Source organism: Ochotona princeps, chromosome 15 (assembly GCF_030435755.1).
Source record: "Ochotona princeps isolate mOchPri1 chromosome 15, mOchPri1.hap1, whole genome shotgun sequence".
NCBI classification, from domain to species: domain Eukaryota; kingdom Metazoa; phylum Chordata; class Mammalia; order Lagomorpha; family Ochotonidae; genus Ochotona; species Ochotona princeps.
In genome coordinates this window covers 13209958-13235864 of record NC_080846.1, presented here as the reverse complement: position 1 = coordinate 13235864, position 25907 = coordinate 13209958, and the positions used below count along the sequence as shown (strand labels likewise).

Genomic DNA, 25907 nt, shown 5'->3' with positions numbered 1-25907 from the left:
CCCATCCAGCTCCCTGCTTGTGGCCTGGGAAAGCAGTCAAGATGGCCCAAAGCCTTGGGACCCTGAACCCATGTGGGAGACCCAGAAGAAGCTCCAGTTTCCTGGCTTTGGATCGGACAGGCTCAGCTCTGGGCATTGCGGCCACTTGAGGATCAGTGGATGGAAGATCTTCCTCTCTGTCTCCCCTCCTCTCTGTATATCTGACTTGCCAATAAAAGTAAAATAAATCTTACAGAAGAAGTAGTAGTAGTGCTGGTATTGTGGCACAGCACATTAAGTCACCACTTCTGACATCAGTATTCCATATCAGAACACCAAGTCCCTACTAACGCATTGGGGAAGCAGTAGAAGACGGCCCAAGAGCCTGGGCCCCTGCACCCATGTGGGAGACCCGGATGGAGCTCCTGGCTCCTGGTTGTGGCCTGGCTGAAACCAGGCTGCTGCTCTCCATTTTTTTTTTTTTTTTTTGACCCTCTGGCTTCTCAAATTTTTTAAACTTTAATGTGTATTTCAAACAGACTAGACAAAGCTTAGCAATCTCTACTGATACATGCCTGGAGATTTTGCCAAATGGGTACCCAAAGATTTTTTTTAACAATGGCTGTTGGGCCCAGCGGCGTGGCCTAGCGGCTAAAGTCCTCACCTTGAATGTGCCAGTATCCCATATGGGCACCGGTTCTAATCCCGGCAGCTCCACTTCCCGTCCAGCTCCCTGCTTGTGGCCTGGAAAAGCAGTCGAGGACGGCCCAATGCATTGGGACCCTGCTCCCGCGTGGGAGGACCCGGAAGGGGTTCCTGGTTCCCGGCATCGGATCGACGCACACCGGCCCGTTGCGGCTCACTTGGGGAGTGAAACATCGGACGGAAGATCTTCCTCTCTGTCTCTCCTTCTCTCTGTATATCTGACTTTGTAATAAAAATAAATCTTAAAAAAAAAAAACAATAGCTGTTATTTTATGAAATAATAAAAGTTAAAACCTTAAAAAAACTAACAGCCATTTCGAATGGAACAACATCTACTCGTTCAACAATAGCTCACTGACTTCTGTGTGCCAGGCACCTGGCCTGCCCGTCAAGGCTGGCCTTCTCACACATCCCAAGGGAAAGGAGAGGGCGGAAGGCAGAGGCGTCCTGGTGGCCTTACCCGGTGTTCATTGATGAGAAGGTCCCGAGCAGCATTAAATATCAGTGTGTGCAGGTGCTTCGAATAAAACACCAGGGTGTAGTCATAATCAAAGCCATAGATCTCAATATCCGACAGGCTCATTTCATTGTTCGAGAAAATGGCATCTGGATTCAACAAGTTGCTCATAACTGAAGGAACCAATTCTAGAAGGGGAGAAAAAAACACATTACACCTCCTGAGGAAAGGCAGTGTGACTCCTACATACAATGAGGAAACCACACTACAAGAAGGCATTTCACCACGTAATCATTACACTGATAAAAGAAATGTGGCACAAAGAACCCACACTGAAAAGGCAAACTCGGGGGTTGATGCACATGTTTCAACTCTGCTGCTCTGCTTCCAGTCCAGCTGCCTGTTAATGCACCTGGGAAACCAGCGGGTTATGGCCCAAGTACACAGGCCACAGCACCCACATACGAGACCTGTGAGCAGCGCTAGGCTCCCGGGTTGGGACCAGCCAAGTTCTGGCCATTAGGGTCGTTTGGGAAAGATCTCTTTCTCTCCTCCCATCCCCACCCTATAATTATGCCTTTCACATAAGTGAATCTTTAAGCAGACAACCTCACTGGGACATGGACAAAATCAAAGTGGTTGCTTAGGATTAGGAGACTGGGAGAGGGTGGGTTATGACTGCATTGGCTACAAAATGTCTTTCTAGAATGATGACAATGTCCTAAAACTGACTGGACAATTGTAACAGTTGAACATTTCTTGTGAATATTCCAAAATTTCCTGAATGAAAAAAAGCCTTTCAATGGGTGGTTTGTGTGGCATGTAAATTAAACATCAAGCTGTTACTGGGGAAAAAAAGCATTTACTGCAACGTCACAAAAAAGGATCCGTTTCATTGTTAAAATCCATGCAAGCACCACCTTTTGCAAGACACAAGTTCAGATAACTTACATACCACCCACCATCACACCACCCAGAAAACACTGTTAATATTTTATGCATTTGCTGCTGGTTTTTTTCTTTTAGGCATTTCACATAGTTGATTTTGCACTGCACACACAGGCTTGCATTACAGGCTCTAACATTAATAAACAATCATGATCCTATTTCCGTATCACTACAGACATTTCCAAAAATATTACACAAAATTTTGGTATACTGATGAACACAAACTTTGACTCCACCTTGCACACTTAAGTTCCTTCCTGTTTGGCAGAAACGACACTACAGTGAGAGCAACTCCAGGTGTTCACGGGGTCTGCCTTCCCCAGTACTTCCTGCAATCACTTCATCCGGAGAACGACTCCCCACACACCGACACCAGCTCCTGGGCCCAGCGCTGGTGTGACTGTACAGATACTGCTACATCATGACTTTCATTTCTTCTGGGAGAACTTCCAAAAATTCTCCTTACCTGTTTCCTGCAGTCCACAGGACAAAACTCTGGGATACAATAGGGAATGCAAGGGATCCTGCCTGCCACTACGTGACCATTTTGTCATTACAGGAACTAATTCACTGTTAATCAGGTAATGCCATCTATATGACTAAAAGCGGGAGAATGACAGATCACCCAGGAGGGTGATCACAGGAGGCCATCACTGTGATGTCACCTTTCTGCTCTCTCTGCATTGTCTTCACTTTCAGTATGAAAAACAGAAGTCTGAAGACACCCTCTCTGCAGTCATGTTCTTTTTCTTAAAGATTTACTTAACTGATTTGAAATACAGAGTGACCGAGAGAGGAAGCGACTACTACAAGTTTTCCTTCAGCTGCCTCACTCCCCAGATGTCCGCAACAGCCACATCTGAGACTGGAGCTCCATCTGGGTCTCCCAGCAGTGTGAGAGACCCAAGGAAGTGGCCCGTCTTCTGCTTCCTTCCCAGCCTCATTAGTGGGGACTCGCAACTGGCGCTGATATGGGATACCAGCATCTCAGGAGGTCAAGTTTATGACTTTGAGAAACATAGGTGAGAATTTGATTTTTCATTTCTCACCCACAGTGACAGGAAAGACAGCAGCTGCCTAGAATCTAACATCAGAGAGACCTGAAGTCTCAGAGCTCTCCTATGTGAAATGGTGGAGCAAAGGCTGAGCAAGATATTTCAAAGGACAGTGAGGAAGTATCTGTCCTCCCCCATTAGTCACCTAAAAGGAACAACCACATCACGCACGACTGCATGACAAGAACATGAACTGTCCTGCACAGCTACAACAGCCTTCTTGCATCTTTGATGATACCATGCCATAAAATGTGCTTGAAACAGCTCCTGGGTAGACCAATGTTAAAGGCAAGTGAATTTGTATTGACAAGGATGAAAATCAAACTGCTTTACAACTGCCAATCATGTGTTTCTAGTTTCAAAGTTAAAACGTATCAAGCATTAACCATGACTACACGCAATCAACAACACTGTCCACTGCTTCCCTTAATCCTTCCAACAATCCTGCAAAGGCACCTGCTACATCAGCTTCCTTCTGAATCAAGCTACTGGAGGCACACAGACTAGGAAGCCTGCTAAGGTTACAATGTCACCACATTGCACCCTTGGGTCTGAACCTGGAAGTTCAGCTTCAGAACCTATGTTCTTAACTCCTTCCCACAGGAATATGGCAATCAGCCAGTATGTATGGAGAGAAAAATTGTTTCAATAAAATAAGTTGCAAGGGGTTCACAGAGCGGCTTAGTGAGCTTAAACACAGCAAGCTTGGAGATTCGTGTCCTGGCTGCTCAACCTGATTCAGTCCCCTCCTATGGCCTGGGAAAGCAGTGGAGGATGGCTCAGGCCCTTGGGCACTTACACCCACCTAGAGAAAGTTTCTGGCTCCTAGCTCCTGATCGGCTCATCTCCAGCCATTGCAGCCGCTTGGGGAAGGAATCAGAAGACAGATCTCCCTCTGTCTCCATCTCGCTCGGTGACTCTGACTTCCAAGTAAAAAATAAAGAAATCTTTAAAAATTAAAAAATAAGTGTTTTCTAAGCTTTCCCTTTCCTTACTGCTTCCTTCTCTGGGACCATCTTCAGAAGCCATTCCAGTCCTAAGGAGGCGCTCCTGCAGCACGGCAGCAGCCCGGATCAGGCAGCACAGGCCCGGTCAGGACCACATCCAAGGCATTGCAAGGGCTCCAAGCTCTCCAGGAAGTCCTGCATGTGGGCCCTAACAGAAACTACAGAATCTATGCCCCCCAAAAAACACATGTATAAAATCCACAGGAAATGTCAGGGGAAGAAGGTTCCCTAATGCCCACTCACGGTCCCCAGCAAAGTTTCCACATCATACACAATGAAAACGTAGCCCTATCTCCCCACGCCAATCAAGACAAACATATGAATGAATGCATGATTTTCACATTGACAATCTAGATATGACTGAGTCTACTAAGAACCAAATGGTCAAGAGCTACCCACACTTCCATTTCTTCACCAGTTTGGGGTTTTTTTGTTGTTTTGGGGCTTTGGGAGGGTTGGGATTTTTTTTTTCTGTCAACACTAACAGGACAACACTCTTAACTTTTCACCCAATTGTAAATAACACAGATTTGAAGAGGGCAAACAGACAGAAATTCAAAGGTAGAGCTTTCAGCAGAACACGCACAGAGGAGGGCATGGAGCCAGAAGTCCCAAGCGCTCAGGTATTCAACACCCTGGACTGCCAAGCCTGACATAACCCACGAACCACTGCAGTGATGCTATTTTCTGAGTATGAGCACAGCACTGGCCAGAGATGCCCGGGGCAGCTTTGCCCATGGTGACCCAAAGCTCCACTGTCACGCACAGCCTTCCCAAGGGAAGTCCCGGCAGCCTGTTCAAGTGGAAGTTTATCTTTAGAAGTCCTGTTGGTAGGAAGGTCCCTCATCCTTTCTACTATCTAAGAAGACTGACACAGAGCCCTCAAGGAAAGATGACGAGAATGGAAAATTACAGCTGGCAGCCTCGCCCATGGCTGCAGGGGATGCCCTGCTGGAGGCAAGTGTGTCACATGAGTACCATCCCCAAGATCTGGCTGCCCGCCACACTGCAAAGGGATCTCAGCACCCAGGACACTTGCTACAAGGAGAAGCTGCGAACAATTAGCAGGCACAAGAAAGGGCAGCCAAGCACTCTCCCAAGAGGAGGCCATCTCACTCCAGACTCTCAGAGTAAACCAAACACCCCTTGATCAGCTAGTCATAGCCTTCTGCAAAGCTAGAGTAGGCACACACTACAAAGGGGACACTTCTGGGCATAACGGATGAGGATGGCAAGACTGCACAGTCGGCACAAAAAGACCTGCGGTTCTGCTGCTCTGAGCTGGAGGTGACCGACAGCCCATGTGCAAACCGGAAGCCCCTGGCATCTTTGCAGCTTCCACTTCTGCTCGCTTGGATTTGTAACACGGACACCCAAACGTCCACGATGGCTAAAAGACTGGGCCAAGCTGAAATCAAGACTTCACTCTGAGCCATCCACATGACTGAGACACGATGCCTTGAGTCACCAAAACTGCCTCCACAATTGGAAACCATCACACTTCGTGAAATAAGCCAGGCCAAAAGACAGATACCCTATGCGCTCCTAATCTGTGATAACCGACACAGAGTACAAAAATTGTTATCTATGGGGGAGAGAGTGACACTCTGGGGTTTGCTGCAGTGTACACCTAAGGAACAGCAAGTTTACTGCTTTTTGGTTAGCTTGAGGTTTTTGTCATTGTTCTATTGTTCTCTGCTATTATTATTTTCTACTTGCCATGTGTTGATATCTTTACCAAATGGAGTGTTAAACTTCTAGAAAAAAATAAATTTTTTAAAATATGTAAAAAAAGAACCCTGTCTCCAGAAGTGTACATAGCAGGAAGCAGGAGATTGGAAGCTGGAGCAGAGCCAGAACTCAAACCCAGGCATTCCAACAGGGAAATGGAGGTATCCAATGGCATCTTAACCATCTTAACCTGTCCCAGTTTCTGCTTCTCCAGATGCTGATCTCACAGGACACAGAGGAATGTGCGGTAAGATCTACAGGGAAATTCACAAGCTTCCTGTTGGGTGTGGGTACAGGGGCTGTTCATCACAGACAACACACATAACATAAAATACATCATCTTACAGTGGGGCTGCTTCGTCCTTTCAGCTGTAGTAAACAATGCTGCTAGGCACACAGGTACAGCTGAAGTCCCCACTTTGGGGTACATTTCCAGAAGTGGAATTGATGGATTATATGGCAAGCCTACATCTTGAGGAACAGCCACACAATTTCCCAGAGAAGTTACATAATCTTGATTTGTATCTTTTTTTTAAGGACACCATGGAAAAGTTGTGGGAGATCAGATCAGCACACAAAAATCAACAGCATTTATATAAACTAATGTATAGCTGAGAAATAATTTGTAAGATCAGTCCCACTCACAGTAGCTACCAGAAAAATCACGTTTAAATATGTTAGGATAAATTCAACCAAGTATGTGAAATATCTCTAACAGAGAAAACCATAAAACATTAAAGAAAGAAATAGAAGACAAAGAGAGAGAGAGAGAGAGAGAGAGAGAGAGAGAATCTCCCAGGTTCATGGACCAGAAAACTAATTTCATCAAAATGTCTGTGGCACATAAAACAATTTTCAGATTCAGTGCAATCCCAATCAAAATACCAAAGATGCTTTTCTCAAATCTGGAAACAAAACAAAACAAACAAAAAAAAAAAACCACTCTAAAATCATACAGAATCACAAAAGACTCCAGACAGCTAATGGAATCCTAAACATAAAAATAAAGTTGAAGCAATCACAGTATCAGATTTCAGAACATATTATAGGGCAGTTACAATCCAACAGCCTGACACAGCACAAGAATACACATGTGCAGCAGTGGGACAGATCAGAAACCCTAGACACTAATCCATGCATTTACAGCCCAACTAACCTTTCACAACTGAGCTCAATCACTCCACAGAGAAAAGACAGTCTCTTCAACTGCTCCATCCAACAGTGTCTGCAAAACTGGATCTCTGTATGCAGAAGATGAAACAAGACCCCTGCCTTACACTCTGTACAAAATCAACTCACAAAGAATCAGGAATCTAAGCGTAGCACCCCCAACGACAATCATTAGAAGGAAACACTGCAAGACACTGGCATAAACAAAGACTCTTGGATAAAACCCCAGCAGCACAGTAGTAAAGGAGGAATACACAAATGGGACTGCATGGAGCTAAGAAAACTTCCTCATGGCAAAGGACACACTCAACCAAGTAGAGGCAGCCAACAGAATGGAGGAAACACTCAACCAAGTAGAGGCAGCCAACAGAATGGGAAGAAATGTTTGCAAACTATGCAACTGACAGAGGATTCATACCCAGGATATATATGATGTACTCAAGAAACTCATATCCAGGATATATATGATGTACTCAAGAAACTCAACAACAACAAAAACAGTCTACTTACATGAGCCAAGGGCATAAACAAGCAATTTTCAAAGGATGAAGTGCGAATGGACAACACATGAAAAAATGTTCAGATCATTAGGCATTGGGAAAATGAAAACAAAGCCACAATGAAGCTTTACCTTACCCCAGTGAGAATGGCTAGCAACTGAACATTTTAGAATTGTAAAATGTTTAAAATGCTGGCAAAGATGTGGAGAAAAAGTTCTCCTCAGACCATTGTTGGTGAGAATGTAAACTAGTACACCCATCATGGAAGACTTTATGGAGAGTTCTCAAAAGTCTGAAAAAAAGTCTACCACATGATCCAGACATCCCACTTCAGATCAGCTCAGTTCTGGCCATCGCGGCCTTTGGGGAGTGAATCAACAGAAGATCTTTTTCTCTGTCTCTCCTCTCTGTACAACTGCCTTTCCAATAATAAATAAACAAACAAGATTTATATATTTAAAAGGAGACAAGGAGAAACAGAATCTTCCATCCACGGGTCCATTCCCCAGAACTTCAATGGCTGGGGCCAAATCCAGGAACCAGAGCTTCCTCCAGGTCTCCCACATGGGTAGCAGGAGCCCAAACACTTGGAGCATCTTCCACTGCTTTTCCAAGGTCATTAGCAGGGAGCTGGAACAGAAGCAGTGTAACTGGGACAAACTGGTACCCATATGGGATGCTGGCGCTGTAGGCAAGAGCTTCACTAGCGACTCCACAAAGCCAGCCCCGTAACCCACATCTCTAACTGCTCTGACCTTGGGAAATACAAGTACTACTGATTCCTCCTTTCCTTTTACGGTCTAGACGCACTAAGTGACTCTCCCTTAATGAAAATCTCAAAGCAGGACTGTTGTAGAAAGAGGAAAGGAGGGATAGTGTTAATAAAAAAAAAAATCCAGAAATCAACAGGTAGAAGATATTTTTAAGTTCTCTTATTACAGTAAAATTCCCAGTAGAATCCACCTAAGCATCTCTTGACGGATGAATGGATAAAGAGAACGTGGAATATAAACACCATGGGAGTTTACTGCTCAGCCATTTGAAAGACTGAGAGCCTGTTATCAGCACCAACACATATGAGAAGGAAGGACACTGTGTTCAGCAAATTAAGCCCCAGGCACTGAGAAGCACACACTGAATCATCTCACTTGTTTGTGAAATCACAAACAGTTGGTCTCAGGGAGCTGAAAGGCAAACTGGGGTCACCAGGAGCAGGCGAAGGTTGAGTGAGGGAGAACCAAGAAATGTGGATGGTGGTGCAAAGTGACAGACTGCAGGAACAAGCTCCTGAGTTCTACGAGGCAGTCAAGCGGCTGCAGCAAACAGCAATGAACCGTCTTTCCAAACAGCAGGAAAACAGGTTTGGAAAGTTCTCAAATAAATGGTTGAGTGTTTGAGTGATGGATAAGCTAATTGCTCAAATTTGATCAGGACAGACTGTGGACATGACTGAACTACCACACTATCCCCCATAAATACATACAATTGCATGTCAATTATTTTAAATCACACAAAAAACTAAATGGCTAATATGCATAAATGTTCAACCATTGTAATTACCAAGCAGTTACTCACGGCAACAGTAACTCTGAAATGTAACCCTCCTGTGTCTATTAAACACACGTTTCTTCACTAAGCATGTGTTAACTGACTAAGCAACAAAAGATGTCATTTCACTGCTGTCAGATTGCGACACGGTTTTGCCAGTCTTCTTGGTATCTGTGAGTGATTTGGGAGTGCTCTATTATTATTGTGTTGTTGGTAATGAGGGAACCAAGGACTAGTGCTGGGACCTGGGCATTCTCACCCCTTGCTAGGTAAGACAATAAATCAACGGCAGCCTTGGCAACAGGCAGCAACAGTCTTTTAAAAACATTCATTCCCTTTGGCCCAGTCATCGTCCTTCCAGGAATCCACGCTGAGGGAACAGGCGGAGATGCGGATTTGTGCAGAATGGTTTCAGGCCTGTGTTGATGAGGCAGAAAGGGAGGAAAACACGCTCGATAGCTGGAGCCACGGGCACGCACCTCGGCCTGCTGAACTCGGGGACCACAGCGCATTACCGATACACGCACCTCCACCTCGGCCTGCTGAACTCGGGGACCACAGTGCATTACCGGTACACGCACCTCGGCCTGCTGAACTCGGGGGCCACAGCACATTACCGATACACGCACCTCCACCTCGGCCTGCTGAACTCGGGGACCACAGTGCATTACCGGTACACGCACCTCGGCCTGCTGAACTCGGGGACCACAGTGCATTACCGGTACACGCACCTCGGCCTGCTGAACTCGGGGACCATAGCGCATTACCCGTACATGCACCTCGGCCTGCTGAACTCGGGGACCACAGCGCATTACCCGTACACGCACCTCGGCCTGCTGAACTCGGGGACCATAGCGCATTACCCGTACATGCACCTCGGCCTGCTGAACTCGGGGACCACAGCGCATTACCCATACACGCACCTCGGCCTGCTGAACTCGGGGACCACAGTGCATTACCGGTACACGCACCTCCACCTCGGCCTGCTGAACTCGGGGACCACAGCGCATTAATGGTACAGAGCAAACAGAGCAGCTGGAACATGCCTGAGACCCACAAAGTCCAGCTTCTTCATCAAGCTAACCTCAACCCCAAAATTACTAAAACAACATTATCCTTTACTTGAAGTAATGGTTTAACTTCATGAGTAATATCGTTTAAAATATTCAGCTATGATTTTTTACTTTTTGGTGTATGCTTTAGAGTTCAAGAATACCAGTTTCCTAGAAAAACAAATAAATTACCAGCCAAGCATGTGCAATCCAAAAATCCAAAATGGTCCGACATCCAAATCCTGTGATTCCCAAAACATTTTGGGCCTTGGGGCATTTTGGATTTCATAACATCCGATCAGGGACACTCCAACAGCAAAGCCTACACAAACATCCCCCAAGTTCCCACGGCCTCTGAAATCTTTCTTTTTTAATTACAAAGTCAGACACACAAAGAGGAGGAGAGACAGAGAGGAAGATCTTCCCTCTGCTGATTCACTCCCCAAGTGATCACAACCGCCAGAACTGAGCTGATCTGAAGCCAGGAGCCAGGAGCCACCTCTGGGTCTCCCACACACGAATGCAGGGTCCCAACACCTTGGACCGTCCTCGACTGTCTTCCCAGGCCACAAGCAGGGAGCTGGATGGGAAGCAGGGCCACCAGGATTAGAACCTGCACCCATATAGGATCTCAGCACATGCAAGGTAAGGGCTTTAGCCACTAGGCTACCACACTGGGCCCCCCTCTGAAGTCCTAAACCTTTCTAGTGCCCTACCCATTTGAGGTAAGGTCCATTCAATCTGCATCTGCATGACGGGTGCAAAGAAGCAGCACAAACAGGGAAAATGAGCCACAAGCTTTTTTTCCCAAAGTTAGAAGAGACAGAAAACAGAGAAAAGCCTGCACATTGGGCCCACAGCGGTTCAAGTCCTTGCCTTGAATGTGCTGCGATCCCATATGGGTGCTGGTTCTAATCCCAGCTGCTCCACTTCCCATCCAGCTCCCTGCCTGTGGCCTGGGAATGCAGTCGAGGACACCCCAAAGCTTTGAGACCCTGTACCCGCATGGGAGACCTGGAGGAAGTTCCTGGCTCCTAGCTTCAGATCAGCTCAGCTCTGGCCGTTGCGGCCACTTGGGGAGTGAACCATCAGACAGAAGATCTTCTCTCTCTCTCTCCTCCTCTCTGTATATCCGTCTTCCCAATAAAAACAAATACATCTTTAAAAAGCCTGCACATTGCATGCACACAGCAAGCCTCCCGGGAATGCTGACCGCGATGCCCCAGCCTGGACACCAGCACTTGGGGGCACGGAGAAGCAGCAGGCAGCGCGACTTCCCACAACAGGAGGTCCGCTGCACACAAGAGGAAAACAGAGCAAAACAGCCAAGGTCCTACTGTCTCTGCAGTTCGTCTCTATGTTCATAAATTAACAAGTTACAGAAGCTTTAAAATATTTATTCTTCCCTAATCTGACTATACCAACGCTTCTATTTTGTAATATTTGTATTTCATGAATACTCACAAATGTGTATTTTCCCTGTTTATTTAACGTGGCTTCAAAATCTTTTATCACCTGTATAAGTGAAAAGTCAAAAAATTTATGCAAAATGGAATCAAATCAAAAGATCAATTTACTTTGATGCAAAAAGATTGAAATTTAGCATAGCTTTTACATAAAACACATTTTGCATGAACTTCCTGAGGACGCCATTGTCTGTAACTGTCAGTGAAAAATCAAGTGAAGTTCCCCTAGCCACCTTCACCAGAGCCCAGCCTTCTAAGAGCCGCATGTGGCACGCACAGGATGGACAGCAGGTTCCAGCAGGAATGGCTGACGGGAAAGGCACATTTGCTCTGACATGCTCCAGAACAATCTGAGCACAGCACAGACCTGACACCTGCCTACAACGTGTCGGTACAGTCAGCTGACGTAGCAGGTCTGCCTGCAGTAACCACACAGTGAGACACAGAGGCACTAAGTGTAGCCTCAGACGGAGCTGCCGTGCCAGGACTGAAGGGGGCGCTCCACCCGGACCTCACAGATGTAAACGCCATTCCTTCCTGCCATGAACTGTTTCCTGCAATAGCTCCTGGTTCCCTAACATCATTCATTATAAATCATTTTTCAAGAGATTGCCCAAGGCAGGTGACAGTATGGTTGTACTTTCTTTAGCACAGAGGGATGACGAGTTAACAATAGTCATCACATATTTCAAGAGATACAAGAAAGGACTGGGAATATTCTTGCCACAAACAACACATGTCTGATGATGGATATGCTAACTAGTACAGGTTGTATATGCCTACGGACATATCACACCCCATAAACATGTACAATGACCATGTGTCAATTAGAAATAAAATGCCCCAATCCTACAACAGTCCAATAAGAAATTCTAAAACAAAAGAAAGCACCCCAAGTATCCTCTCACAGATAAAGGGGAAATTCACACTGCTGCATGCCCAGCACACCTCCACACCCCAGGTAACAAGCAACCCTTAGCTCCACACACAGGAACTCCAGTTCTGCTGGGATCCTGCCCTCCAGCAGCAGCTGCTAGTCTAGCCGAGTGGTCCTGGCCCTGGCTCCAGCTCCAGGCTAAATCAGAACCCTCCCTGGATATCTGACTTCATTTACTGGTTTTCTATAGGATTTTTATCCTGGTTTCAATGGTATGTAATAAATTGCCCATGCAGTCTGCACTCCAATTGAGGTCTGACATAGGCACACATCCTATTAAAAGTCATGAGCCTGTGTTACATTTCCAGACATCTCAACCTCTCAAGCCCCAGTCCACCTGCCCAACCCCAGGTCACAGCAATCTTTTCAGAGCCAGACTGATTTGCACTTTCTAAAACTTTGTATACATGGAACCATAAGGCAGGGAATACTTTGGTAAACTGGTTTTCCCCACTTACTGGCCTCACAGAAATGATTCCAATAAGCACCTTACCACAGCTGCCTCCATGCCAGCCACCATACGGGGCTTACAAAGCCAGGCTCTGCAGTGAGCACCATCATGGGCAGTGAAGAAGACAACAGCATCAGGAGGACGGAGAGACAAGAGGAACCCACAAGGCTGGGCACACCCGGAAGAAGAAGAAACTATGCAAAAGCTGTTTTCACTGCATCCATCAATCTAAAAGGGAACTGTCAATCTCCCATTGGTTTACCTATCCTATACCACCTCCGGGGAAAAGCAATCCGAGGCAAACAGAACGACTCATCTGAATTAATAATACACTTGACACGTACACCACTCCCACCGAAAGTTAAAATTACACCTCCAATTACCCTGTAAGTAATATCTGTAATTCTAACAAGCCCATGGAAACATAGCACACTTCCAAACATTACAAAAATGCAACTGCTTGAATTAAAATCAAATGTAGTAATGGTTTAAAGGCAAGATAATCTGAAGATAAATCATTTAATAAAACTGCTGGAAAAATAAAAGGACATTTCTTTTCAAGAAAAAAAAAATTCCTCATAAATAAGAAAACTGAGCCATCTCTCTAAAGATCAAATTCTTGGGGCCAGTGTGGTGGGCCACCCATATAATGAACCAATGGATGGAATCTTTCTTTTTCTTTCTTTCTCTCTCTCTCTCTTTCTCTAAATCATCTTTTAAAGTAAATAAATCTTTTAAAATTTAAAAAAAAATCAAATGTTAGGACCAGTACAGTGGCACAGCAAACCAATCCTCCATCCTGTGGCACTGGCATTATATAGGAATACCAGTTGTAGTTTCAGCTGCTCCACCTCCCATCCAGCACTCTGCTTGTGGCCTGGAAAAGCATCAGAGGATGGCCCAGGCCCTTGAGACCCTGCACCCACAGGTGACACACTGAAAGATGCACCTGGCTTCTGTCTTTTTTTGTTGCTGTTGTTAAAGATTTATTTATTTTATTGCAAAGTCAAATGTACATAGAGGAAGAGAGACAGAGAGAAAGATCTTCCATCCGATGATTCACTCCCCAAGTGAGCCGCAACGGGCTGGTGCGCGCCAATCCGGAGCAGGGAACCAGGAACCTCTTCCGGGTCTCCCACACGGGTGCAGGGTCCCAATGCATTGGGCCGTCCTCGACTGCTTTCCCAGGCCACAAGCAGGGAGCTGGACGGGAAGTGGAGCAGCCGGGATTAGAACCGGCGCCCATATGGGATCCCGGGGCGTTCAAGGCGAGGACTTTAGCCGCTAGGCCATGCCACCGGGCCCCCTGGCTTCTGTCTTTAGATCAGCTCAGCTCTGACTGTTACAGCCATTTAGGAAGTGAACCAGCAGATGGAAGATCTTTTCTCTTACCTCTCTTCTCTTTTTGAAAAAAAAAAAAATGACTGCCTTTCACATAAAACTATTTTTAAAAAAATATTTTTAAATATATTAAAAAAATAAAATATCAAGCTGTCAAGAACTTTTCACAGTCACATAGAAGGCACAGAAAAGGCATAAGCATCAGTGCCTTGCAGGTGCCAGGCACTGGGCACTTGTCATTGATTCTTTCAGTAAACGTCACACCTGATCAGTCAGCTCAGTGAGAGCTGGCGTCAGTCGTTCAGTTCTAGTCACAAGCACAGGTGGTACATGCTGCCATCCCCAATCTGCAGATGAGGCGAAGGAGGCTGAGAAGTCAAGTCACAGGCACCAAGTCACCAACTACTAAACTGTGCAAGGAAGGTCAAGTGCTTGGCACAGCACACGGCACACCTGGGCACTTCATAAATGCTAGTTTCTTCCTTTTTCCTATTCACCCATTCAGCTACTATTTTTATAATGCAGGAGCCACCTCCACTCAAGGGCCACAAGCCTTCTACTGGTTACACTGAGGAGCAGCAGGCAGAATAACAGCTCTCCAAAGCTGCCCGATCGCTAGAACCTGTGGATATGTTATCCAGCAAGGCAGGTAAAGAAATTAAGACTGCCAGGTGGACAGAGCTGTGGTTAGTGGACTCAAACAGAAAGCATGCTGCGTTATCCAGGTGGACTCCACAGGATACAAGTGTGGAAAAGGCAGTCGGAAGGTTCGATGTCAGGGTAACCTGGTATGAGATGTATACAACAGGCCTTGTCAATGAAAAGACTCCTGAAGCCTGTGCGAAGCTTCTAGAAGACAGAAGGAACCAGGAAGTGTTCTCCACCAGCGCCCCCACAAAGAATGCAACCCAACCAACCCTATATTAGCCCAGTGAGACTCAACTTGGACCTTGACCTCTAGAGGTCTATAACAAACCTGCACTGTCACTACATTTATGGGAGTCAGTTGTAGGAGTAGCAGGATCTCATTAGGGACCTTTCGTCTCATCCCCCTCCTGCTCTTCTCACAGTGAGCAGAAGAGCCTTCACAATGTCTGGTACCACACAGTCTGAATGCAGAATTGGATCTGAGAATCCATGTTCCCAGCTCCTGGCTCTGGCCCAGCCCAGCCTGGCCCAGGCCCAGACGCTGCAGGCAATTAAAGAGTGAGCCAGCAGTGGGAGTGCCTGCTCAGTCCACTCATCTCTGCCTCTCTCGTTAAACGGGAACCGAGTGGATCAATTCTGGTATTATACTCAAAAGAGAACAAAAGAAACATTCAAAACTTCCATCTCCATATATAACTCAGACTTCCCCAAGTGTCAGCATCTTATAAATTGACATGGCATCAAATAGTTGCTCAGAATCCTAGGAAACGTGACAAAATCAGAGAGGTAAGACAACCCATGAACTTCAAAACACTCGGGTAGATCAGCTAACTCATCCCCATCTCCACACTTCCTTATCTCAAACATGCAGTATAAGTATCTTCACTTCCTTATAGGCACCTGCTACAGTGTAGCAGACAGGAGAGGGTGCACCTGCCCAACCAGTTAAACTTCCTGTTAACATCTGGAAAATCAAGGGTTGGTGCTGTGGCATAGCAGGTAAAGCCACTGCCTGTGACACCTGCATCCCATATGGATGTGGCTCATGTCCTGGCTGCTCCACTTCCAATTCAGCTTCCTATTAACGGCTTGGGAAAGCAGCAGAGCATGGCCCAAGGATCTGGACACCTGATACTCACACGGGAGATGTGAATGAAGCTCCTGGCTTCAACCTGATCCAGCGCTGACTGTTGAGACCATCTAGAGAGTGAACCAGAGAATGGCAGACCTCTCTCTCTGTTTCTGAATCTTTCAAATACACAAATGAATCTTTTTTATTATTATTATTATGAAGTTTACAGAAAGCTTTTTTCCCTATTTCCCTTTCTCCAAGATAGATCTGTGCCAAGACAGAAAAGACAGAGTCAGAACTGTGCTGATCACAAGCCCAGCATGAAGCCACCCAGCAAGGAGCCCCAATGTGTCCTGACAGACCCAGGGTCACCAGGAGCGCACCCGCCATGGAGTAATGAGACACACACGCCTCCAGGGCTCAGACACACATGGCTGGCATCCCAAAGAAGATGGACAGCCCAGACAAGCTGCCCGATTAACACAGCCCAAGGGAGTTCTGGTGACAAAGGCGAACCAGCCATCCTGACACAGGCACAGCTCTCACGGATCAGCGTAAGACTGGCAGCCTTGTGATGAACTCAGGCCCCCATCAGGTGACCGCTAACAAGAGCCCTGGACAAAGGTCCTGCTTGCAGCACAGATGCCTTGGCTTGCTAAGGTGCTGGTCCTCCCCTCTCTGAGACAGGTTCTCACCACCTAAAAATGTGAAAGACATCACATGGCACATCTGCCTTCAACTCGACCTGTGACGGGGTCATGGGATCACCTACATCACACACCTCACCCTCCTCACCAACCAGCCAGAAAAGTTGGTCCCTGGAGTCGCTCCTGCACTCTGCTCCCACCCCAACACTACGCACTACTAATGCCAGCACCCGTTTCTCTATGCATTTCTTCAGAATTGCACCCCACACAGGTATGCTTTGACAAGCAATCCCTAGCACTTGTGTGTGTTTAAAACCAGCACCCACTTGCAACTTGCTCTTTTTAAACTGACAACAGTGGCAGAGCCATCCATGTGGGTACAAATATGGTCAGGATTTGGCAAATGTTTTCTGCAAAGGGACAGTTAATAAACACATGGGGTTTTGTCATCTATCTTGTAACTACTCAACTGTGATGGCATTCAGTGGATGAAGTGATTAACAATAACAGAAAGGAAACCACCATCACCATGGCTGCCCGTGCTTCCAGTGAAGGGGCAGGCGTTTGGCCCTGCAGCTCATCTCCAAGCACCTGGTTCTGCTACCTGCCTCCAGCTTCCTGCCAATGCAGACCCTAGGAAGCAAGGGTGGCTGAAGTGACTGGGTTCCTGCCACACACACACACACACACACACACACAGAGGAAACCTAGATTGAGTTTCCAGCTCCAGGCTTTAGCTCCAGGCTCCACACTTAGCCTTTGAGGGCATTTGGGGAATGACGCAGTGTGAAATGGTCTCGCTGTCACTCTCTGCCTCTTAACAAACGGGCCAACACTGTGGCAAGGCAGGTAAAGCCAATGCCTGCAGAGCCAGCATCCCATATGGGCACTAACTTGAGATCTGGCCACTCCACTTTTGATCCACTTCTCTGCTAATGCACCCGGGAAAGCAGCAGCAGAAGGCCCTAATGCTTGGACCTCTGCCACCCTCATAGGAGACGCAGAAGCAGCTTTGGGGTTCCTGGCTTTGGCCTGGTACAGCCCCAGCTGTTGCAGCCACTTGGGAAGTAATCCAAGTGAGTGGAAGACCTCTGTCTCTCCCTCTAATTCTGCCTTTCAAATAAATAAAATCTTTTAAAAAGTTAGCTCAAGTGTACAGACCCATTACAGCTCCTCGAGGAATCCAAGCTGCTTCTTATTTTGCTGTACTTTATACATAATGACTGCCCTCCTTGTGTCCTGGGCTTATCGTGTGACTGCTAAGCTTACATCACCATGCCATGCAGTCCTCGCTACAAACATAACTTCCGATTGATTATTAATAAAATCTCTCTGAGCCAGACCTTCCATTAAATCCTGCAGGACTCTCAAAGCTTCTGCCACTTCACACTAATCCCCACACTTCTTCACCCAACTTAATCTATGCTACAGCCCAGCCAAGAGGCCAACATTCCCACAGAGCAGACTCCAAGATGACTTCTGAAGAAAAAACAACCCACTACCATTCCAAAAATAACCCAGAGCAATGCCTCCTGCAGAAGGAGCGCCTCCCTCCCTCACCTGACCCGCAATCACGCAGGGTCAGGGATTAACTTCAAAGACGACACAGGAAAATAAAATTCTGATTGAAATGTGATTTTAAAAAGTAAAACATAAGCTTACATTGGTGCAGCAGCTCTTTGAAACCCATGCATACCTTCTCATGGTATCAAACCCTGTGCCTGGTAACAGTCCAGTAGTTTCTTCACAATGCATCACTTTAGGATGGGGTTTCTCAATCTTGGCACTACTCATGTTGGGGCCAGCTCATTCTGTGTTAACGGATATTGTCCTGGGCACTGCGGCGTTCCGTAAGATCCCTGGCCTCTAACCCCCACCAGTCAGCACCATTCATCTCTCCTGGTCACCACAGAAGAAAAAAAAAATCCCCAGATCTCCACATCCTGCCAAATATCCCTCATTCCGCTTCCAGGGCAAACCTACTTCCTCCAGCTCCAGCTGAAAACCCCAGCTCTGGGAGAAAACTACAGCATCGAACATGTCTGCCAGCAGCTACCGCATGGCACTTCTCTTCCTAACACCACCCAGCAGCTTTGCGTTGGACTGAATTTGAGAAAGAATATATACATGTGACACCTTCGAAAAGTGCCTAGTTAAAAAAAGAATGAGAAGACATTCCAATGGAAGGATCTTTTACAAAGTCCATAGACAGTATTGCTCAAATTTGTCACAGTCATCAAAAACAGAAAAGTCATCAAAACAGGAGGATGCTGGAGAAAAACTAAGGAATTCTGAGCCAACCACTGTACCAACACTGGTTCACACACTGGGCTAAGTGTGCCACAGTCACAAGGGAGGTTCATAACAGGAGAGGGGCAGGTGTTTAAGATGCTCCTCGGGATATCAGCATCCCATACAGGAGTGCCTGGGTTCAAGATCCGACCCCACTCTGATCCCAGCTTCCTACCATGCACATCCTAAGACGAAGCATGTGATGGCTCAAGTACTGGCATCTCTGTGACGCTCTGGGAGGGAGACCGGGACTAAGTTCCCGCTCCCAGCTTTGGCCTGCTCAGCCCCAGCTATTCTGAGTACTTGGGAAGTGAGAAACAGGATGGAAGATCAATCTCTCTGACTTAAATAAACTAAGAAAAATATGTGTCAGGTGTATAGAAACTAGGCAATTTCTCTGTAAATAAAAATTGACAGGCCAACATTGTGGAGTCAAGGGTTAAATCACCGATTACGACGCCAGCATCTGAGCAGTGGTTCAAGTCCTGGCTGCTCTGCTTCCAAACCAACTTCCTGCTACCACACCTGGGAAAGGAAGCAGCAAATCATGGCCATACTGCCAATCATGCGGATGACCTTGCCAGTATGGGGCCTGGCTACTCCGCTCCTGATCCAACTTGCAGCTAATACACCTAGGAAGACAGTGGAAAATGCCCCCAGTACTTCAGCACTACCACCAGGGTGAGAGACCCAGGTAGTGTTTCTGGCTCCTGGCTTTAGCCAGGCCCAGGCCTGGTTGTCGTGGCCATTGGGGGAAGTAACTCATGGAAGATGAGACTGTTCCTCTCTTTCCCCAGTGCTCTGCCTTTCAAAGATATAAAGAACAAATCCTGGGCCCAGCGGCATAGCCTACTGGCTAAAGTCCTCGCCTTGAACGCCCGGGATCCCATATGGGAGCTGGTTCTAATCCTGGCAGCCCCACTTCCCATCCAGCTCCCTGCTTGTGGCCTGGGAAAGCAGTCGAGGACGGCCCAAAGCTTTGGGACCCTGCATCCACATGGGAGACCTGGAAGAGGTTCCTGGTTCCCGGCATCGGATCAGCGCAGCACCAGCCATTGCACTCACTTGGGGAGTGAATCATCGGACGGAAGATCTTCCTCTCTGTCTCTCCTCCTCTCTGTACATCTGATTTTGTAATAAAATAAATAAATCTTTAAAAAAATCCTTTTTAAAAAATATGTTCAAAAGAAATAAAGATGGGAAAGTGAAGACACAAAGAATTTAAAAACAAATCTTTTCCCTGACAGGCTTTCATTACAGCACCCTTTCAAGGGAAAGACACTGGAACAGATTGCGGGCATTAAGGAAGAAGATCAAATAGCCAGAAAGAAAATAAAGTTCTTGCATTGGAATCAGGAAATGAGAAACCAGACTCCTGTCCTCTTGCAACAGGGGAAAGGAGCCGTGTGTTTGTATGTGAATATCGGTTTTCCATTTGACCGCTCAGTCCTCCCACATGCAGCCCAAGAATGAGCCCGGGGAACATTTCCTGCACCCCACCACCACCCCACCATCACCCCCAGCAGTCATCAGCTCTGGCCCAAACTGGACCACCTTGTGTCTATCAGACGCCCCAGCCAGGCCTGGCACGAGGAGCCCCTCCCTCTCAGATGCAGCCATTTGAAAATGAGCAGTCTTTAAGCCCACCACTGGCGCTCAATAAATGCTCCTTGAACAAACTGAAGTTGGGCACATACATTTCGGTACATTAATGGGAAAACAGAACATTTCATATATACACTATAATTATATACATGGATTTCAATTTTATTGCACCCAAACTAGTCTTATCTTTTTTTAAAAGAGATTTATTTTATTTTTAATTGGAAAGTCAGACACACAAAGAGGAGGAGAGACAGAGAGGAAGATCTTCCCTCTGCTGATTCACTCCCCAAGTGATCACAACCGCCAGAACTGAGCTGATCTGAAGCCAGGAGCCAGGAGCCACCTCTGGGTCTCCCACACACGAATGCAGGGTCCCAACACCTTGGACCGTCCTCGACTGTCTTCCCAGGCCACAAGCAGGGAGCTGGATGGGAAGCAGGGCCACCAGGATTAGAACCTGCACCCATATAGGATCTCAGCACATGCAAGGTAAGGGCTTTAGCCACTAGGCTACCACACTGGGCCCCCCTCTGAAGTCCTAAACCTTTCTAGTGCCCTACCCATTTGAGGTAAGGTCCATTCAATCTGCATCTGCATGACGGGTGCAAAGAAGCAGCACAAACAGGGAAAATGAGCCACAAGCTTTTTTTCCCAAAGTTAGAAGAGACAGAAAACAGAGAAAAGCCTGCACATTGGGCCCACAGCGGTTCAAGTCCTTGCCTTGAATGTGCTGCGATCCCATATGGGTGCTGGTTCTAATCCCAGCTGCTCCACTTCCCATCCAGCTCCCTGCCTGTGGCCTGGGAATGCAGTCGAGGACACCCCAAAGCTTTGAGACCCTGTACCCGCATGGGAGACCTGGAGGAAGTTCCTGGCTCCTAGCTTCAGATCAGCTCAGCTCTGGCCGTTGCGGCCACTTGGGGAGTGAACCATCAGACAGAAGATCTTCTCTCTCTCTCTCCTCCTCTCTGTATATCCGTCTTCCCAATAAAAACAAATACATCTTTAAAAAGCCTGCACATTGCATGCACACAGCAAGCCTCCCGGGAATGCTGACCGCGATGCCCCAGCCTGGACACCAGCACTTGGGGGCACGGAGAAGCAGCAGGCAGCGCGACTTCCCACAACAGGAGGTCCGCTGCACACAAGAGGAAAACAGAGCAAAACAGCCAAGGTCCTACTGTCTCTGCAGTTCGTCTCTATGTTCATAAATTAACAAGTTACAGAAGCTTTAAAATATTTGTTCTTCCCTAATCTGACTATACCAACGCTTCTATTTTGTAATATTTGTATTTCATGAATACTCACAAATGTGTATTTTCCCTGTTTATTTAACGTGGCTTCAAAATCTTTTATCACCTGTATAAGTGAAAAGTCAAAAAGTTTATGTAAAATGGAATCAAAAGATCAATTTACTTTGATGCAAAAAAACCTGAAATTTGCATAGCTCTTACATAAAACACATATGGGATCCCGGTGCGTGCAAGGCGAGGACTTTAACCACTAGACTACCATGCCAGGCCCTAGTCATTTCTTTTAATTCTACTTCCAAAGAACGTTTTGAAGCAGCCTCACAAGCCTCACAAGGGAAAGTCTATAAGAAGTCACCCTGTTTCCAGGATCCTGTGTGGATGTGGTGGCAGGAGCAAGCAGGCAGAAGGTGTACTAAACACCTTTGCATCTAAATACCTGCCCCGTCTCAGAGGGCCAAACTTTTGGCTCACTGGCCTCATTTCACAGGCAGAGGAAAACCAAGGCTGAGAGAACAACAGCGACTTGTGCAAGGCACACAGCAAGTTCCAGCAGTACTTAGCCCCTGCAATAACCCACCTCCAACTCTTCCCAGCAAGTGCAAGACCAACAGTTACTTAAGAAGTAATATTAAAAGCTACTATCTACTCAACATCTGCTGGATCCCGAGCCCACACTAACAGCACCCACAGTACTCTCATATCACAACTAGGGAAACCAAGGTCAGGGAGGAAATCAACTGCGAAGTCCTGGGGGACTATCACACACCAGAGCCCCATCTGTGGCATGATGCTCATCTTTATCAGCAGGCGCAGTTTCTAACCACCTTCTGGGAAGCTGCTCAGGCACTCCTCACCACAGCCCGGGGATGTAGGTACCACCCGTGTCCCCAGTTCACAGATGAAGAAACCAAAGCTCCAGGCAACAGGCAGCAAGCCTTGTCCACAGAATCAGAACAGCACAAAGTCTGCCTACTGCTTCCTATGGAACCCAGCACACAATCCCGCCACCCAGCCACTGCAGTGACAGAGAAACGGGCAGAGAAATGGAAACGTGTGCACGCAAGGACTTGTGACCCAAATGTTTACAGCAGCTTCACTTGAAATAACCAAGGACTAACAGCAGAGAGCTCTGAGGAAGGGAAGCATAGTTAGATAGCCTCAGTGGACACTCAGTACATAAAAACTCAGCTAGCCAAAGGAAACCACTATGATACAACCAATGCAACAATGTGGATAAAACTCTGCAATTAGCTCAGTGAGGCAAAGCCAATCCCAAAAGGTTACACACCATGATTGCACATAAGGTTTTCCAAGTGACAGAATTTTACAAGTGGAGAACAGACAATGCTCCGGGGACTGGGGACAGGAGAGGGACTTGGGGAGGAGGTGGGTGTGGTTACAAGCATGACAGATCCTTCTGATGAGCTGTTCTGCATCTCAACAAGGGGAAATACACACATCCAATGTGACAAAGCTGTGTGAAACCAACACGCACACACACAGAGGAGTATCAGGGGCTGATACGAATTACGCCAAAACATACTGGTTGTGATACCAGGCCACTGTTTTTGCAAAATGTTACCACTTGGGAAAGCTGCACACATAACAACTCTCTCCACCAAAACGTCAACTGGAAACTACCCTGCCTGCCCAACAGCCAGGCTAAATCAGTCTTCCCTAAATAATCCTTCCATTTCTAAAACCTGCAGTTCTTAATGTGTTCAAAGCCAACATTCTCTCCACCATGCCACAAACAGCTTCAAACACCAAAGCAAAACAAATTCTGGGCATGAGAAAAACTGAAAATAAGCCACTATTTTACAAAATTCTGCACCAGTAGGCACTCTGAAAATCATTCCAAATGGGTTTATCTCTTTAACCTCCAGCAAAAGATAGAAAATGTGATACCCCAACATGTCACCTCATCAAGTATGTTCTCCTTATCCCTATGTGCCACGCCCAAAGCCACATACCTCCACAAAAGAAGCCACTATAAACATTTCAATTCTGCCATCTCTCATGAACGCAGCAAACGATTAGTACGGGACCCCGGCAAAGGCAGCTCCCCAATGACCAGCTGCCTCAGGGAGGCAGCACAGCAGGGACCGGGAAAGGGGGTTACCGGGCATCCCTTAGTAACATCTGATTCAGGCCCGCTTTAAGGTCCCCTGGCCACAAAGCATTCGTCCACTCTCTCTGCGTGCAACGGCGAACACCAGCCCAACAAGAAACACATGCGGCCCGCACGCCGCCACGTGTTCTGCAGGGCCCCGGGCGCCCACCTGCTCCAGCTGTTATCGCCCGTGATTAGTTCTAATACCTAAGGGTGCGAGACGCCTGTCCTCAGAGCCTGCCCGTGCAGTGCCCGGCGCAGCCCCAAGAGCTTCAGATGCTGATTTCTGGCTACAAACCCCTCTGAACGGAGAAAGCCGCCTTCCGGACAGGGGAAAGGCAAGAGTTGGGAAGTTGGAGGAATCGCCCGGCCGAGGCGAGGCCGCCCAGGGCTGGGCGTGGGGCTGGGCGTGGGGCAACACGGATCTCGAACGCAGGGGCCTGGGGGTTGACGGACTGGCCGGCCGGGGCCCGAGGGCTCGTGGGCAGGTGTCCAGGCTCCGCTGCACTCACCGTGTGTACTCCGCTTCGCTTCCCGGTAGCGATCCCACAGGTAGCTCTTCATGTCCGGGGCGGCCCCGGGGGCAGTGCATAGGGGCCGGGTGGTGGCCGCCTGCGGTCGCCCGCGCCCCGCAACCCCGCAGCCGCCCCGCAAGGCGGCCGCCGCCTTCGCCCCAACCCCGCGGGCCGCCGCCGCTGCCATGCTCGCCGCCGTAGCCGAGCCGTCTGCCACGGAGCTGTGAGAGACGCCGCGGAGCCGGCCGGCGTTCCTGAAGCTCACAGCCCGGCCGGAGGGCGGAACACTGCGTCGGAGCACGTGGCAGGGCGGCCCCGCCCACCGGGGGCCGCGGGGCGGGGCCTGGGTGTGCGGGGCGGGGCTTGTGGGCGAGGGGCTACGGGGTAGGGCTGGGCCTGGGTGTGCGGGGCGGGACTTGTGGGCGAGGCGCTACGGGACGGGCCTGGGCCGAGCACGTGGCAGAGCGGCCCGCCCACTGGGAGCCGCAGGGCGGGACCTGTGTAGAGGAGGGGCGGGGCCTGGAGCGTGGCCCGGGCTTGCGCCGAGCAGGTGGGAAGGGTGGCCTGGACTACTGGGTCCTGGACTGCAGGGTCTCCTCCAACCCCTGCGGCGGTGCGGGGGCGCGCAGGCCAAGCGAATGTCCTGACAGCAAGACGCTAGCCCGGCCCCCGTGGAGCCGCGCAGCACCTTCCTCGTGCCTTCCGAGGCCGTCCTCCAACTCTGGCCGCCAGGCAGTGTCCCCGCCTCGCCCTGGCTGCAGAAGGTGACCTCTCTGCAGGCTACAGCTCTTGTGGGTCGCGCGGGCCAGATTGGGACGTCCCCTGAGCTTGGATCCATCCAGGTCCGTTCTCCATCCCGGGACGCAGCTCCTCTTCTCCCCTCCCACCCCACACAAGTGAGATTATACCAAGCACGTAGGACCCCAGTAAAGTTGAAGGGCAGCACCACTGCAGAGTCCCGGGGGCCGCGCCCCACCGCAAGATCTGCCTCCATTGATTGGTCCTCTGGACTTGCTCACCGGCTCACCAAGAAACAGCACCCTTCCCACCAGGTGGCATTCTGTACGCACTCACTGTTATCCATTCCCAGCCCTATTGAGTGTCCCAGACCTCAAGGATTTCAAGCTGCGCCAGGGTTAACGCTGAGCGGACGCTGGAAAGAGTGCAGCCGAGCTCTCATCTCCCTTGTGCGAACAAGAGAGGTACGGGGTAAGGTTTGACAGCGCAAAGCAGACCTTGTGGACTTGGGGGTGGGAGTGGGAGGCATAGCCGACGACAAGCCAGGACCACCGCGGTTTATGGGAACTTGGAGTCTGCAGGACAATCGGTAGTGTAAGAAACAGGTGCCCCAAGAGGAGGTAGGAAAGGAGGTGGGAATGATTGTAGGATTTGGTTAGATCACAGGGAAGAAGTTG

At 48.2% G+C, this 25907-nt stretch overlaps 1 protein-coding gene across 1 annotated transcript in view; it reads right to left on the bottom strand.

The window, feature by feature from the left end:
• NT5DC3 (5'-nucleotidase domain containing 3) overlaps positions 1-24781 on the bottom strand; it is a 52049-nt gene extending 27268 nt beyond the window's left edge. The window contains exons 1-2 of the mRNA XM_004589595.2: positions 24490-24781; positions 1145-1329 (exon numbers count right to left, since the gene is read on the bottom strand). Of these exons, the coding sequence (XP_004589652.2) occupies positions 1145-1329; positions 24490-24679 (375 nt within the window). The 5' untranslated portion in view covers positions 24680-24781. The remainder of the gene's footprint in view (positions 1-1144; positions 1330-24489) is intronic.
• Positions 24782-25907: the final 1126 nt, after the last annotated feature.